Source organism: Canis lupus, chromosome 12 (assembly GCF_011100685.1).
Source record: "Canis lupus familiaris isolate Mischka breed German Shepherd chromosome 12, alternate assembly UU_Cfam_GSD_1.0, whole genome shotgun sequence".
Classification (NCBI taxonomy): domain Eukaryota; kingdom Metazoa; phylum Chordata; class Mammalia; order Carnivora; family Canidae; genus Canis; species Canis lupus.
The window spans coordinates 1,488,423-1,505,732 of NC_049233.1; the positions used below are offsets into that span (position 1 = coordinate 1,488,423).

General features: G+C 48.4%; 2 protein-coding genes across 4 annotated transcripts in view; one reads left to right on the forward strand and one right to left on the reverse strand.

The window, feature by feature from the left end:
- Positions 1-1,357: 1,357 nt before the first annotated feature.
- ZBTB12 (zinc finger and BTB domain containing 12) lies at positions 1,358-4,781 on the reverse strand. 2 transcript variants are annotated; one of them, XM_038553586.1, is made up of 2 exons: positions 4,363-4,781; positions 1,358-3,049 (listed from the first exon to the last, which is right to left on the reverse strand). In XM_038553586.1, exon 2 carries the CDS (start codon positions 3,027-3,029, stop codon positions 1,650-1,652), a length of 1,380 nt encoding a protein of 459 aa, XP_038409514.1. In that variant the 5' UTR covers positions 3,030-3,049; positions 4,363-4,781; the 3' UTR covers positions 1,358-1,649. The 2 variants fall into 2 exon arrangements, with proteins under 2 accessions (XP_038409514.1, XP_038409513.1); XM_038553585.1 differs by lacking the exon at positions 4,363-4,781 and adding an exon at positions 3,582-3,733.
- The window catches only part of C2 (complement C2), a 41,291-nt gene continuing 27,273 nt past the window's right edge, over positions 3,293-17,310 (forward strand). For both annotated transcript variants that reach the window (XM_038553583.1, XM_038553584.1), the window contains exons 1-2: positions 3,293-3,339; positions 8,462-8,626. In XM_038553583.1, coding sequence (XP_038409511.1) covers positions 8,593-8,626 — 34 coding nt within the window. In that variant the 5' untranslated portion in view covers positions 3,293-3,339; positions 8,462-8,592. The remainder of the gene's footprint in view (positions 3,340-8,461; positions 8,627-17,310) is intronic.

The window sequence follows — 17,310 nt, forward strand, 5'->3', positions numbered from 1 at the left end:
GCCTGCTGAGTACACTATACTAAGGAGCCTTTTTTTGGTCGCAAGCCTAGGCATTCCGTGGGTCATAAGCCCAGTTGACAGAGGAAGTATGAATGATATTACACCGAGATAAAAACCTTGATAGCATTATTTAGGGTACCATCCCTTTGGGTATTATATTCTGGTCAAAGTTTGGAAAAAACCCTGTAAGATCTCACGCGCAGTATTTGGTAGAGGTCCGTGGTTTGGCTCCAGGGCACCTGAGGCCAATTCAAGGCCTTCTGGGAACTGTAGTTCTCTTTGGTTAAGAACTATTCAGAGCTTTGTGGGACTTGTAGTCTTCCCCATGCCCTAATCCAAACTTTTTTTTTTTTTTTTTTTTCTGGCTTTCCCAGGACATGAACCCTTTTCTCAGAACATAAATGCCCAAACATAGGCTCCTGCTTAAAATTTTGGTGGGTATAATGATCACCTTTATAGTTCATCCCTAGCACTGATACCAAACTCTCGTGATAGATGGGGAAGTCGTGAGTTATCACCACTACCAATCGTGGAACAGAAGTGTGAGATATCTGCCAGGTGCTGAGGTTGCCGAACTGGGAGGGTCCCCAGCCAGAGAAGCACACTTGTCACAGTCCCTTGGTCTTGTCAAGTCTCCTCCAGGCATAGGACCTCTGCATGAGCTGCGCTGAGTAGTGAGCAAACAGCATAAAAGGGAGAGGCTGTCCAGGGTGGGACGGTCATACACACGCAGTTGCCAAACAGAGTATAAAGAAAAAAAAAGTTTGATTTTTTTTTTAAATTTATTTTGTGGAAAACAAAAGCAGAAAAACTAAAACCCCAAACTCCAGAAAAAATCCTAAAAAATACGTTTTGTTTTCTTAAAAAATACTGTATAAGTCTCTACTCCTCTCCCTCCCCCCAACAGCCCTCCTTGTATCCTTTCATCTAAGTGCCCTACCCCCCACCCTGCCACTATTCATCCTTCTCGTTATTGTCCCCACTCTTCCATATCTACCCAGGATGCTCACCCCCAAGTTCTCTTACCTGGCACCTGACATGGTCCTTCCTATTGCTTTGGTGAGCCTTTACCCACAGTCCCATTCCCCCAGCATGCAAGAACTGTCTCCCACTTCTTTTCTGGGATTCAATAATCCTTTCCCCCTACCACTCCCTCTCCCAAGGATCTATTCTATGCAGGAGCAAGTAAGCTGCCTCCTGCCAAATTCCCTCCCAATTCCCACCCCCACCCCCCATCTCAAGAAATATCAGACCCTCTCCCTGGGCAGCTTTAACCAGGAATAAATCATCTTCCTCTTTTTTCCCCCCTTCTCATTCTATAAGACCCTTTCCCTCCCTCCACATATCCATGCACCTCTAAGAGAAGAAAATTTTTCTCTGGGAGCCCATATTGCCTTGGCCTTCTCAAAGAACCCTCTCTCATTCGTTTTTTTTTTTTTTTTTTTCTTTCTGAAAAGGCAGGGTCTTCTGTCCAAGGAATCTTCGGCCCCTCTCTCAGGATGTGTCTGCTAGGGTTCCCCAGCGTACCTGCCTGTTCCCAACCCTCCCATCCCCTATTCTATTCTCCTGGGCCAGGGAGCTCCCTTCACACTCAGCCCAGGGACCCCCCCACCCCACGCCGCTGGGCCTTGGAGCCTGCTCTGCTAGCTCTAGCGGATGAGGACATTGATCTCCGCCACGCTGGCCTCCAGCACGTTCTCCGCTGTGGTCTTGCCATGCTGCTCCTTGAGGTGCCGCCTAATGGCAGGCTTGTGAGCGAAGCGCACGTCGCAGTAGGAGCAGCGGTAGGGCCTGGCTCCGGAGTGCAGGTTGAGGTGGTCGTGCAGTGTGGACTTCTGCGTGAAGCACTTGCCGCAGATGCCACACGAGTGCGACTTGACGCCGCGGTGCACGTTCATGTGGCGGTTGAGGTTGCTGCTGTGGTTGAACTGCTTGCCGCAGCGCGGGCACATGAAGATGAAGTGCTGCGCCCGCATGTGGAAGACCAGCTTTTCCACACCCTGGAATACTTCCGGGCACTTGGTGCACTTTATGTTTTTTAGGGGGTTTCCACTGGAAAAGCCCCCAGGCAGGGGTCCCCGGCTGCCCCCTGCCCCCAGGCTGCCCCCCGCCCCCCGGGCAGCCATGGCCACCGCTGCTGCCTCCACCAGGCCTGAGGTGGCTCCCACGCTGGCCCGGCCTCCAGGGATCAACAGCAAACCCTCCCCCTCTGCGTCCTCTGAGAGGCTGTAGCAGGCTTTCACTACACCCTGCTGTGGGGCCACAGTGCTGGGGGGCACGCTGCTCTGGGTCAGCTCTCCCAGGTGGCCGCCCACGGAGCCTCCGATGCTCAGGCCTCCCCCCAGACCTCCAGGAGGTTTGAGCCGGTGGGCCACCTCCAGGGCCGACTCCACCTTGACGATGCAGATGTCAGACACGTCCTCGTCCTCATCCTCATCTTCTTCCTCGGCCTTCAGCTCCAGGTCCTCATCCAGAGGGAACTCCAGTTTCACAGGCCTCAGGAGTGGAGGGGGCAGAGGGGGTGGGGGTGGAGGCTTGGGGGCTGGCTTTGGGGTCCTGGCAGGAGGGAGGAGGGATTTGGTGGCACTGACGCTGCTCACAAGGCTGGCATCACTGATCCCGTCCTCTTTGAGGCCTATTTTGGGCTCAATGAACTGGCTGAGGGCGTTCCTGCATTTCTCCACCACGTGCTCCATCTGCAGGTAGGAGGCAGCCGTCAGGTAGTTGACGATGTCCCTGACAGCGAATTCCAGCGCACCGGTGTAGCAGGAGAGGAGCAGGTCCGCCACGATGCGCGCACTGTGCATCAGTGAGACCTGCAGCTCGGAACTGGGGTTCAGCAGGAACTGGTCCCTCAGGAAAGGCGAACACGCGGCCAGTATGACCTTGTGGCCACGGAACTTGAGGCTGTCGGCCACAATGGTCACGTCGCAAAACCGCTCCTCTGCGCGGAGCTGGTTCATGTTCCGCAGGGTAGCGGCCTCGTGGCCGGGCAGCTGGAAGCGCAGGACTTCCACCCCAGAGGCCATTGTGGCAGGGGTGGGCAACCCTGGTTGGGAAGGAAACCGGTCAGAGACAAAGGTCTCTGGCTCTCCTAGGCCAGGGCTCCGGGCCCCTCGCCCCCATTCTTGCCCAGCCTCCCAGCTTCAGATCTCCCAGTCTTCAGGCCTCTTCCTCAGTTTCCCCAGTCCCTGGGGAAGCGCTCGGGCCTCCGAGGACGAGGACGGAGGCGTGGTTCCCGGGGGCGGGGCAGCGGCGTCCACACCGCCCCCCCCCCCCCCCCCCCCCCCCCCCGGCCCGCCCGCCCGGACCGGGCTAGCCCGCGCACCCTCGGGGAAGGTAGGAGAAACCGGGGGCAGAGGCCTGGGGCTCGGGGGCTCCGGGGTGGCCCGGGTGCAGCCTCTTCTCACCCCGCCCCCTTTCCCCGCTGCTTCATTCCTCCGCCCCCCCTTTGCACGTTTGCACGCGCCTTTCACGTCCTCCCCCAGCCGCCTGCACGCTCCGTGCACGCCCCCCCCCACGTTCAGAGCTCCGTGGCACGCCCCCCCCAGCCCACGACCCTGAGTGCACGCGCCTCTCACCTGGCCCGGTTCCGCGCGCTGTTTTCCCCCCCTATCTCCCCCACCCCCCCCGGGGTTGGCGGCGCCCCCGAACACGGGCAGGGCCCGGGCAGCGCGCAGGCGCGGGGGTGCACGAGGCGCGCGCGCGGGGCCAACTCCGCGTGGGCGCAGGGAGGGAGGGGCGGGGGCGGCTCGCGCGGTGTGTTCCAGGCCCCGCGCGCCTCGGCGTCGGCGAGAACTCGGGGAGGAGGAAGAGGGGAGGGAATTAAAGGAGCAGGATTCCCCCCTTCCCGACCCCCCTTTCTTCCCCGGCCCCCCCCCCACGGTTAAAGGGCCGGACGGCCTGGCCTCCCCTTTGGCCGATATTATTTGTCCGCCAGAGCGGAAATACGTTCCACACCCCCTTTCCCGCTCCCCCTCCTCTGTGCCTCCGGGCCTCGCGGCCCATCTGCGCGTGCGTGCCAAGTGCCGCGCGGAGCCCGCTGGCTCGGCCCGCCCCCCGTTCCCGGCGGCCCGCGGCGCGCGCCCCCGCCCGCGCTCCCCTGCCGCCACCTGCCCGCGCCGCGGGTGCCCTGGGCCCGCCGGGCCGGCGGGAGAGGCTGCGCCGCCCCTCCCGGGGACCCAGGCCGCCCCGCGGTGGCCGCTGCTGGCCACGGGCGCATCCTCGGCGGAGGACGCTCACAGCCCTTCCAGCCACACTTGAAGACTTTTTCAACTCCTAGGAAGCTAGTGACCGCCCAGCCTTCCTGGCCTAAAAGAAGTTTTAACTTGCTGCGGAAACACTACGGTGCCTTCCACTTACCTCTTTCTCAAAGTTGTGTAACATCACCCCTCTCCGACCTTCCCCTCCATTCTCAGGATTGATCCCACTTCTTGCCAAATCAGACGTCCTCCAGTTGTACGCACCGTCGATAACCTTGCCCATTTCCTCCCTACTGTACAATTAGCCCTGGTATTAATTCTTCTGATTATGCGATTATTTATATCAGGACGATTTTACCGTCTTTAATCTTCCTGACTGCAGCTGTTCCTCCCATTCCTGCTCCTCCATGGGCCTGGCAAGGTCAGAGCTGCACCGCCCTAAACAAAACGTCCCTTTCTGTCACTCCCAAAGTAACCTGCAGTCTCCACAGCTTCCTCCTGAAGATTGCCCTCCCCCCCATCCTAGTACACTCACTTCCAATCCATCCAAATCCAGGTGAAAAATCCCCTGCTTCCCTTTGATTGGATTGGTTGGTTATATACCCCAGGAGACCAGCTCATTTTTCTTACACATGGGTTTTGAGGAAACTGCTTGTTATATAATGGGTTCAATATTTGGTTCCCCCTAGATTGTAAACTTCTTGATTGAGGGAATTATGTCATGGGTTGTATTTTGCAAATAAAAGGCATGCAATAAATGATTTACTGCTGAAGTCATTCCCTTTCAGTGCAGCCAGCATCCACCCAGAAAAAGTTTGTTCCTGGCTGAAACTGAATTCCTGAACTCAAAGGAATGACCTTTGGTGGAAAGCCGGGGCAGTGTTTAGGTGGTGCTTGACTCCTTGCCTTTTGCCTTTACTCTGCTTTTTATGCTTCCACCCAGTTCTCTTGCCTCTTTATAGCAATCTCCTTTGTAGTCAGGCCATATAAATCTGAGAAAGAACTTTGGCCTTTGTGTCAGACACACCTGGCTCAAAGCCATATTCTATACATTTTTAAAAAAAGATTTATTGGGATCCCTGGGTGGCTCAGCGGTCTAGCGCCGCCTTCAGCCCAGGGCGTGATCCTGGAGACCGCGGATCGAGTCCCACGTCAGGCTCCCTGTATGGGGCCTGCTTCTCCCTCTGCCTGTATCTCTGCCTCTCTCTCTCTCTCTCTCTCTCTCTCTCTCTCGCTTTCTCTCTGTCTCTCATGAATAAATAATAAAATAAAATCTTAAAAAAAAGATTTATATTTTATATAAAAGATTTATATATTTTAGAGGGGGGAAGGGCAGAGAGAGAAGAGAAAGAATCTCAAGTGGACTCCCTGCTGAGCATGAAAACCCACCCAGGGCTTGATCTCAGGGGCTCCATCTCAGGACCCCGAGATCATGACCTGAGCTGAAATCCAGAGTCGGATGCTTAACTGACCGAGCCACCCAGGCACCCCCATATTCCATTACTTTTGAAAAGAGGGAAATTCCTTAATTCTCTGAATCATAGCATCTTTGTTTTGAATTGGAGACCCTGGTTTTTCACAGGGCTAATGTGAAGTTTAAGGCATACAGGAGGTGCTAGAACAGGGATAGCTCTCTTCCTTTAATTGGGAGGCAGATTACAAAATCTTCAAAAGAAATTTAACTGAAATTCTGTTTCCCTGTCTCATTTCTTCTTTCCCTCATTGCCAAACCTTTCAAAAGAGTAGTTCACTCCAGTGAAATCAGAGATACAAAAGCTGTCAAAGTAAGAACTGAAGTCTGTAAAGTTATGTATCCTGTCACCTTGCTACTTCTCCTTTCTGGGAGAGTGTGAATGGGACAGGGGGCCTAATCTCAGCTTGAAACTTAAGACAGGTGGTTCTTGGTGGCAAGTAGAGTTGAGAACTGATGAATCCTTCAAGTGCCAGGCCCGTCCAGCTACAGTTTCATGTGGAAATAAGCCATAGTGCACCAGGCTATCTTCTCCTGTACAGCCTGGTGAGGAGGTGTTTAGGGCTATTTTCCCACATAGCCCATGCAGGGGTATCTTGATCCTTGTCCCTTGGCCCCAGACTTCTGCCAATGTGAGATGAGGAAACCTCCTGTCCTTGGCTAGTGGTACCAAACTCCCTGGCATAGTGTGAAGGACAGTGGATTCAGGATTCTTAGTGGGCTTGAGAAATAAAATCTGACTATGGAGCAAGGAACAAGAGGAGACAAAAGGTCTAGGCTCTAGTTTAGGTTGGAGGCTGTCAACATCCCCGAGGTTTCAGTATTCTCTTCAAGAAAAGGAGGGATTGTCCTATGAAGTCTCTTTCAGTGCTGTGAGTCTTTAAAAGCCCAATCTGAAAAGAGATGTGTGCATTTTTGTGTCTATGTCTGGGAGAAGTGGTCAAGGACTAAGCTAGCTCATGGCTTAGAGTATCACTCCTGGTTCCTGGTGAATGCTAACAGTGGTCTAGATAATCCTAGACAGAAATGGTTACACATTTCCCTGAGACCTTCAAGGTAGTTTTGGCAGTGGGTGTACTTTTGCCATATGCTCAGCCTAGGCCAGAATAATTATATTCCTTGAGGTACCAATAGGAAATATTGGACTTAGGGACGCCTGGGTGGCTCAGCCTCAACGGTTGGGCATTTGCCTTCAGCTTTGGGAGTGATCCTGGGGTCCTGGGATCAAGTTCCACATGGGGCTCCCTGCATAGAGCCTGCTTCTCCCTCTGCCTGTGTCTCTGCCTCTCTCTCTCTCTGTCTCTCATGAATGAATGAATCAATCAATCAATCAAAATATTTTTTAAAAAGGAAATATTGGACTTAAATCCACAGGCTGATAAAACTTTTCGTGTATTACAACAAAACCTCCAACATCTCTTCCTTTCAGCACTGCCCTCACTGTAGGAACCCTGAGTCCTGCTCTGCTGCTCCCTACCTCTCCTTGTTGCCTGAGCAACCAACTTCCAGGCCTGCCAGTGTCCATGCAAATGGACCTCATCCACACCCCTAATTAAAAAAAAATGTCCAGTTTATTTTATGTTTTCTTTTTTAAGATTTTATTTATTTATTCATAGAGATACAGAGAGAGGGGGAGAGGCAGAGACACAGGCAGAGGGAGAAGCAGGCTGCATGCAGGGAGCCCGATACGGGACTCGATTCCGGGTCTCCGGGATCGCACCCTGGATTGAAGGCGATGCTAAACCACCGAGCCATCAGGGCTGCCTTTATTTTATGTTTTCTTAGAGTCACTTGCATGGTTCAGGATTCAAAAAGTGTATTTTATCAATCAGAAAGGGAATCAATACCAGGTGGGAATTACTTGCTTGCTTATCAAAAGAATGCATTTGATATTTATTTGGGAGAACATTTTTACCCTGGTGGGGGATGAGGACTCATAAACAAGTGATCAAAAATATTTCTATCACCTTGGGAATTCTGGCCAATGAAATTGCTCAAGCAATAGCAGCTCAACAAAAAGCATTAGACTCTTTGGCCTGGATGATAGAATGGCCTTAGATTGTATTTTGCCGGAACAGGGAGGGATATGGAAGGTAATTAACTCTTCCTGCTGCATTTACATTAATTATTCAGCTGAGATAGAAACCCACCTAGACAGGTTCAAGACACTTGGCTGCAACAAATTTCTGCCAAAGTCCTGTGAACAGAATGGGATTGGTTTTCTGGTCTGTTTTCTTGGATTCCTCAAGGAATTTGATCAGTACTCTGGGCATTAACCCAAGTGGGAGATCTATCTGCTCTTTATATGATGTACATACTCACACCTGTGGCATGAGATGCTGCTTGAAGGCAGCAAAAGCAGGAACTAACTTGATGGTTCTCCAAAGCTTTGAAGTTAGGCCAGGTGCCAGAGGATTCACAGTTAGGAGCAAACCAGTTGCATTCCTCTAATCCTGATCTTCGCCCCTCTTCAGCCAGAAGTAGCTAGAGCAGTGGTCATCCCTCAAGACTCAGGAGTAACTAGAAACAAGTGGGGGGAGGGGAGCTGAAACCTGGTATGCAAACTCCTGCAGAGCCCACAGCTGCCTCTGGCCAGTCTTGTAGCCCTTAGTTACTGTTAAAGAAACCTGTAAAATTGTCTCAGGAAATAACATGTTGCCTCATGAAAAGTCTGTGGGATGCTATTCTGCTTGAGATGACAAACATAATGTGCCATTTTTGCAAGAAAATAATAATAATAGTTTGCAGCTTAGTAATAGTCACAAGATGTAAAATGTCTGCCTTTTAGAGATGACATCCTGAAACACAATCTGCTGAGAATGTTTTGCAGTTCCCGGCTCCTAAAGAGGAACAGCCAGGCCCCTGCAGCAGACGACCACCTCTCTACAATCACACCAAAACCATACCAGGAGATGCCAAATGAGAGAAGAGGATCAAGAAAGGAAGTATTACAGTAGGTCCAATCCCTAATCAATCAGCATGATCCAAGAGCCTGAGACCCTAATCCTGAATTTTCACCCTTTATTTTATTTTTATTTTTGTTTACTTATTTTTTTAAGATTTTAAGATTTTTAATAGAGGGAGCACTAACTGGGGTGGGAGGGGCAAAGGGAGAGGGAGAAGCAGGCTCCCCCCTGAGCAGGGAGCCCAACTCAGGCTTGATCCCAGGACCCTGGGATCATGACCCAAGCCAAAGGCAGATGCTTAACCAACTGAGCCACCCAGACGCCCCTAGATTTTCACCCTGTAAAAACCCCTGCTTGCAAGCCAATGGGGAGTTTAGGACTGTGAGCATTAGCTCTTCATTCTCCTGGGTGATGTGACACCAATAAATAGCCTATTTTTCCTCACCCCAAAAACAAAACCAAAAAGCCAAAAGTAACCAAAGCAACCCCCCCTACTGCCGTGCCAAACAACCAACCAACTAAACAAAATCAAAATCCAAACCTCCAAACCCACAAAATTAGAAAAATGTAAAAGGGTACACATTGAAAGTTCTCCTGCCAACCCCCACCCAGTTCCCCTTCCCTCCAGCAACCAATATTAACGGTTTCTTCAAAGCTTCTTGACATTCAAAACTTTTAGTTTGACTTCATTTCATCCACTTCTTTCCTGAGATCACCCCCTGCTGATTGACAGCATCTGGAACTGTGTCCTTTCTGAAATTTGAAATGCCAGAGCCCCATTCCCTCAGTGACCCTCAGATCTCTCTCTCCTGGGAGGCAGCAAGCATCCCTGCCCCAGGTCCCAGGGAGACCTCCAGGCATCCTGTCTTCCCCTCTCTCCCTGTCCACCTGGGTACCACTCTCAGCTGCTCTGACCTAGCAGCATCCTTTACCTGGGTTCTCTGTACACCAAGGAGAGCCCCTCGGCCCACCACGCTGTGCTGCACACCCGCCCCCTCTCTTGAGTACCCCTACCCTTCTTCTGATCGCCTGCTCTCAGCAGCCCAGAGAGCCTTCCTTCACACCCCAAATTTCCCTTTCTTTACTCATCCTTATCTCTCTTTCCTTAGTTTCAGAACTTGTTGAAAGTCCATCCTTCTTCCTTTTTTTAAAAAAAATTTTATTTATTTATTCACGAGAGACACACAGAGAGAGAGAGAGAGAGGCAGAGACACAGGCAGAGGGAGAAGCAGGCTTCATGCAGGGAGCCCGACGTGGGACTTGACCCCGGGTACCCAGGATCATGCCCTGGGCTGAAGGCGGCGCTAAACCGCTGGGCCACCCGGGCTGCCCCATCCTTCTTCCTACATCCCATTCTTCTTCTTCTTTTTTTTTTTTAAAGATTTTATTTATTTATTTGTGAGAGACACACAGAGAGAGGCAGAAATATAGGCAGAGGGAGAAGCAGGCTCCATGTAGGGAGCCCAATGTAGGACTCAATCCCGGGACTCCGGGATCATGACCTGAGCTAAAGGCAAATTCTCAACCACTGAGCCACCCAGCTGTTCCCTACATTCCCATTCTTTTTTTTTTTTTTTTTAAGATTTATTTATGTATTCATGAGAGACACACAGAGAGAGGCAGAAATATAGGCAGAGGGGGAGAAGCAGGATCCCAGCGAGGAGTCTGATGTGGGACTCGATCCCAGATCCCCGGGTCACGCCCTGAGCCAAAGGCAGATGCTCAACTGCTGAGCCACCCAGGCTTCCCTACATTCCCATTCTTTTTTTTTTTTTTTAAGATTTTATTTTATTTATTCATGAGAGACACATACACAGAGAGTCAGAGACATGGGCAGAGGGAGAAGCAGGCTCCATGCAGGGAGCCTGACGTGGGACTCAATCCCAGGTCTTTAGGACCACACCCTGGGCTGAAGGTGGCGCTAAACCACTGAGCCACTCTGGCCGGGCTGCCCCTGAATTTCTTAATGATATGTACTTTTCTTGTCTTCATAACTTCATTATCTGTTATTGTAGGTATTGTAGGTATCCCTAAATAGCATGCTGTTTAGCTTTGTGTGTTTAACCATCACATAGATGGAATATACATTATGCATTTTTCTGGAGCTGGTTTTTTAACTCATTCTGATTTTGTTGAGTTGTGTAGTTGTAATTTATTCACTTTCTTTCTATTGCATGCTTACACCACAATTAATTAATCCTTTGTCCTGTTGATGGACATTTGCATTGTTTAGAGATTTATTTATTTATTTGAGAGAGAGAGAGAGAGAGTGAGCAAGCAGGAGGGGCAGAGGGAGAGGGAGAGAGAGAATCCCCAGCAGACTCCCTGTGCTAAGCACAGAGCCTGACTCAGGGCTCCATTTCACAATCCTGAGGTCATGACTTGAGCCAAAATCAAGAGGTGAGCCACCCAGGTGCCCCACTTCTGCGTTGTTTAAACTGGTGGTTATTACTACGGCGCTGATGTGAGCTTTTACTCCTCTCTGAGTGTGACGTGTAAGCTTCTCTAGGGCAGCAGGCTTCAAATTAGGGATGTGTGTCCCTGTAGTGTGAGAGGACTGTCCAAGGAGTAGATGGACCAGAGAGACGTAAGGGAACGCTTTTCAGATCTGACTCTCCCAAAAGGCATAAAGGCACTGGTGGGCCTGGGGAGACCCCCATGAAGGAGAAACATGTGTCCTCATCCTCTTGCCCAACCTGCCCTTGCCACAGAAACCAAGCTCCAGGGGGATGTAGAAGCATCAAAACACCAGGGTACCCCAGGAGCAGTTCCAAAATCTGTTGGTTCTGAGAATGTGAGTGATGTAGTGACATCCTTCTGCACATCAGCTACTTTCTCTGTCCTTTCAACAAAGCTGAGTGTCAGCTGATTGAGTATTTTACCCTTTTTATCATTATTATTTTTAAATATTTTATTTATTCACGAGAGACAGAGAGAGGCAGAGACACAGGCAGAGGGAGAAGCAGGCTCCATGCAGGGAGCCTGATGTGGGACTCGATCCCGGGATCCTGGGATCACGACCTGAGTCGAAGGCAGGTGCTCAACCACTGAGCCACCCAGGCGTCTCACCCTTTTTATTATTGAGGTGAAATTGACAACATAAAATGAACCATTTTTTTTTAATTTTTTTTTTTTATTTATTTATGATAGTCACACAGAGACAGAGAGAGAGAGAGAGGCAGAGACACAGGCAGAGGTGAGAAGCAGGCTCCATGCACCAGGAGCCCGATGTGGGATTCGATCCCAGGTCTCTAGGATCGCGCCCTGGGCCAAAGGCAGGCGCTAAACCGCTGCGCCACCCAGGGATCCAAAATGAACCATTTTGAAGTGAACAATTCAGCAGCATTTAGTACGTTCACAATATTGTGCAGCCACCACCTCTGTCTACTTCTGTCTCGTTCCAAAACATTTTCATCACCCCAGAAGGAGCCCTGTTAAATTGTTGCTTCCCTCCTCCCTCTGGCTCTCAGCAGCCACCAGTAGGTGTTCTGTTTCTCTGGAATGACCTGTCCTGGATGTTTTGTATAAATGGTATCACACACTATATGGCCCTGTGTCTGGCTGCATTCATGTGCCGTAATGCCTTTGAGGTTCATCCATGCCATAGCGTGTATCAGTAGTCTGTTCCTTTTTTTTTTTTTTTTTTTTTTTTTAGTAGTCTGTTCCTTTTTACGGGCAACTGATATTCAGGTGTATGGATATACCACAACTGTTTTTTTCATTCCTCTTGTTGATGGACGTTAGGGCCCTTTCCACCTTCTGACGATTGCGAATAGTGCTGCTATGCACTTGTCTTTGTTGAGAACCTGTTTTTAGTTTTTTGGGGGGTATTTACCTAGGAGTTGAATTCTGGGTAATATGGTAGTTCTATATGTAACTTTTGAGGAACCACCAAACAGTTTTCCACGGCTGCTGAGCCATTTTATATTCCTACCAGCACATTTCTCCACATCCTAGGTCTCACTTATTTTCTATATATATGCATTTTAAGCCATCCTTGTGGGTATGAAGTGGTACCTCATTGTGGTTTTTATTTGCATTTCCCTAATGACTAATGATGTTGAGTATCTTTTCATGTGGTTATCGGTGCCACTTGTATACCTTCTCTGAGAACTATCAATTCAAGTCCTTTGACCATTTTTAAAAAAGATTTTATTTATTTATTCATGAGAGACATACACATTCAGAGGGGGGGGCAGAGACACAGGCAGAGGGAGAAGCAGGCTCCATGCAGGGAGCCCCATGTGAGATTTGATTCTGGGACTTCAGGATCACGCCCTGGGCCAAAGGCAGGTGCTAAACTGCCGAGCTACCCAGGGATCCCTCCTTTGACCATTTTTAAATTGAGTTGTTTGCCTCTTTGTTGTTGAATTGTAAGAGTTATTTATATATTTTGGATACTAGATCCTTATAAGATAGGCAATTTACAAATATTTTCTCCATTCTATAGGTTGTCTTTTTCACTTTCTTGATAAAATGTCTTTAGATTGGGACACCTGGCTGGCTCAGATTGCAGAGTGTGCGACTCTTGGGGTTGTGAGTTCAAGCTGTGTGTTGGATGTAGAGCTTACAAAAAAAAAAAAGGTAATAAAGTCTTTAGGTGTACAAATATTTTAAATTTTGGTGAGGTCTAATTTATTTATTTTTTTCTTTTGTTGTTTGTGCTTTTGGTGTCCATATCTAAGAAACCATCCCCAAGGGATGACTGCACCTGGCAGGCTCAGTCAGAAGAGTGTGTGACTCTTTATCTAAGGGCCATGAGTTCAAGCTCCACATTGGGTGTGGAGATTACTAGAAAAATAAACAAACAAACAAAAATCACCAAATCCAAGGTTGTGAAGATTTACTCATGTTTCCTTCTAACCATTTTACAGCTTAAGCTCATATAGTTAGGTTGTTGAACCATTTTGAGTTAATTTTTGTATATAGTGTGAGGTAGGGATTTTATTTTTTTTCTTTTGCATGTGGATATCCAGTTTTTCCAGCACCATTTGTTGAAGAAAACAGCTGATTGAGTTTTGATAAGTCACTGTCTTTTGGTATATAATTTCAAAGAATTTATTGACATTGCTATGACAAACCTTCTTCCATTTACATCTACATATTTATGGGAACAAAATTTTTGGTTCGTACATCTACAAAAATGAAAAATAGGAATAGAATTCATACTGAATCCTAATTCTAGCAATAAATAACATTCACCCATAAATACATGAACTAATTGAAAAGAAAGTGACCTAACCATCTTATTTAGAATCGTACTTCTTTTTAAGAAAAATATCACAGGGACGCCTGGGTGGCTCAGTGGTTGAGCGCCTCCCTTTGGTCACACCCTGGGCTGAAGGGGGCACTAAACCGCTGGGCCACCGGGGCTGCCCTAAAAATTTATTCATGACAGAGAGAAAGAGAGGCAGAGACAGAAGCAAGCTCTACGCAAGGAGCTTGATGTGGGATTTGATCCCGCAACTCCGGGATCATGCCCTGAGCCGAAGGCAGACGCTCAACCGCTGAGCCACTGAGGCATCCCTCAATTCTTTTTTTTATTTTTTATTTTATTATTTTTTTTATTATTTTAAAAAAATTTTTTTTCAATTTTTATTTATTTATGATAGTCATCAGAGAGAGAGAGAGAGAGGCAGAGACATAGGCCGAGGGAGAAGCAGGCTCCATGCACTGGGAGCCCAACATGGGACTCGATCCTGGGTCTCCAGGATCGCGCCCTGGGCCAAAGGCAGGCGCCAAACCGCTGCGCCACCCAGGGATCCCTCTTTTTTTTAAAGTAGGCTCCCTGCCCAGTGTGGAGCCCAATATGGGGCTTAAACTCATGTGACCCTGAGATCAAGACCTGAGCTGAGATGAAGAATCCGATGTTTAATGAACTAAGCCACCAGGGTACATCTAAAAATTCAATTTTTAAAAAAGTTTATTTATTTTAAGTAAACCTATACCCGGTGTGGGACTTGAACCCACAGCCTCAAGATCAAGACTTGCTTACTCTCCCATCCAAGCCAGCCAGGCACCCATAAATTCAATTTTAATCTATATACATATTTTCGTTGCAGAGAATAGAAGACTTTCAAACCTAAGCCATATTTTATTGAGATAACATTTTGGTGGGTAGAAAGGGAAAATATGAATTCAGAAGAAATGGAACATGTCAAGTTTCTGACTTTTTCTGTTTTGTTTTGTTTTTTAAAATATTTATTTATTCATGAGAGACAGAGAGAGGCAGAGACACAGGCAGAGGGAGAAGTAGGCTCCATGCAGGGAGCTCGACGTGGGACTTGATCCCGGGACTCCAGGATCACGCCCTGGGCCAGAGGCAGGCACCAAACCACTGAGCCACCCAGGGATCCCCAAGTTTCTGACTGTTACAGAAGAGAGTGGTCATGGGCTTTTTAATGAATCAGAGAGGGTGTCGTTAAGAGTGAAATACCACTTTTTAAAAAGGTCAGTGTTGGGGACCTGGGTGGCTCAGTGGTTGAGCATCTGCCTTCAGCTCAGGTTGTGATCCCCAGTTCCTGAGATCGAGTCCCGCCTCAGGCTTCCTGCAGGGAGCCTGCTTCTCCCTCTGCCTATGTCTCTGTGTATCTCATGAATAAATAAATAAAATATTCTTTAAAAAAAAGTCAATATTTACAACACACTGGAAATTGCATCTTTTTGCAATGACTTAAACATTTCAGGAACATTTTAGGTAGTAGTATAAAAATGTGCAAGGAGTGCTTATATGGTTTGCGAATTTTTAAAAACACGAGCAAAAGAGTGAAGAGGAAGTGCTTCTCACACTTCATTGTGCATGTGAATCATCTGAAGATTAGTTCAAGTGCAGATGCTGAGCTTGTAGGTCTGGATGATGCCTGAGGTTCTGCATTTCCACAAGCTCCCAGTGAGGCCAGTGCAGCTGGTCTGTGGACCACACTTTGAGTAGCAAACATCCATACACAGTAGGCCCCCTTTATCGGTGGGGGATATGTTCCAAGACCTTCAGTGGATGCCTGACACTATGGATTTTCTGAATCCCATATGGCTACTTGTTTCAATACATACACACCTATGATAAAGTTGAATTTATAAATTAAGCACAGTAAGAAATTAAAAAGTAACAGAACAAAACAGAAAAGTGCTAACAATATACTATACAAAAGCTATATGAATGTGGTCTCTTTCAAATTTCTTATTGTGCTGTACTCACTCTCCTTGTGATGACCTGAGATGATAAACGGCCTATTTGAGAGATAAAGGGAGATGAATGCCTGGCATTAGGCTCCCGTTGACTTGATCCACTTGATCCGTCAGAAGTAGGATCATCTGCTTTCACACTGAGGTTAACTGCAAGTGACTGCCGCTGATAACGGGGTATGGCCCTGGATATAGGGGTGCTGCTTTGGATAAGGGAGGTACTACCGTGGATAGGAGGGCGCTGCTGTGGATAGCAGGGTTACTGCTGTATTCCTACTAGTGGAACTTCTGGGTGATGGCATCTTCACATGTTCTACTCCCCTGCCCAATGCCGAAGGATCTTCTGAAGTAGTTGTACCAATTTACACTCTGAATGGCAGTGGACCAGCTGCTGCTTGTGAAAGGTCACTAAAGGTTTCTGGTTTCCAGCACTTGCCTCGCTTGAGCTTTCTGAAGCTGGTGGCACATTTGACAGCGCTTGTTTGATACACTGCCTTTCCCTGGTTTCTGTGACACCTTTCTTTGAGCTTCCCTTCCTACAACCTCAGGCTGCTCTGCAACCCCTCACTCTCTTCCTTTGTCCATCTGTTAACTGTTGGTGTCCTTGGCCTCTTATTCTCCTTGTTCTCCCTGGGCGATAGCTTGTGCTTTTAAGAGGTTGGTTATTACCTGGAGGACTGTGGTGGCTAGTTTTATGTGTCACCTTGGGTGGACTGTAGTATCAGTCGTTCAGTTAAACACTAATCTGGATGTTTCTTGGAAGGTGTTTTTGTAGCTATGATTACCATCTACACACAGTTGAATTCTATTTTTTTTTTAAGATTTTATTCATTTATTCAGGAAAGACACACAGAGAGAGGCAGAGACATAGGCGGGGCGTGGGGGGAAAGCAGGCTCACCTTGAGGAGCCTGATGCGGGACTTGACCCCAGGACCCCAGGATAATGACCTCAGCCAAAGGCAGATGTTCAACTGCTGAGCCACCCAGGCGCCCCAGCTGAATTCTAAGTAAAGGAGATTTTCCTGGATAATGTGCGTGGACCTCATCCAATCAGTTGAAGGCCTTAGGAGCAAAAACTGAGGATTCCCAGAGAAACTCAAGACTATAACAGAAATCTTGCTTCAGTTCCCATCCTGCCAGTCTGCGGTACAAATTCGAACTCAAGACCACAACATCTGGGGCCTCTGGGTGGCTCAGTGGTTGAGCGCCTGCCTCTGGCTCAGGTCGTGATCCTGGGGTCCTGGGATCGAGTCCCGCACTGGGTTCACCACAGGAAGTCTGCTTCTCCCTCTGCCTATGTCTCTGCCTCTCTCTGTGTCTCTCATGAAAAAATAAATAAAATCTTTAAAAAAACCCAACCCACAACATCAACTCTTCCCAACCTCCTGTCTGCCTGTGGATTTTGGACCTGGCAGCCTCCACAATTGCATGAGTCAATTCCTTAAAATCAATCTCTTTGTATGTATGTATTTATTTTTAAAGATTTTATTTATTTGAGAGAGAATGAGAGAGAGAGCGAGTGAGAGCACAAGCAGGGGAAGGGAGGGGC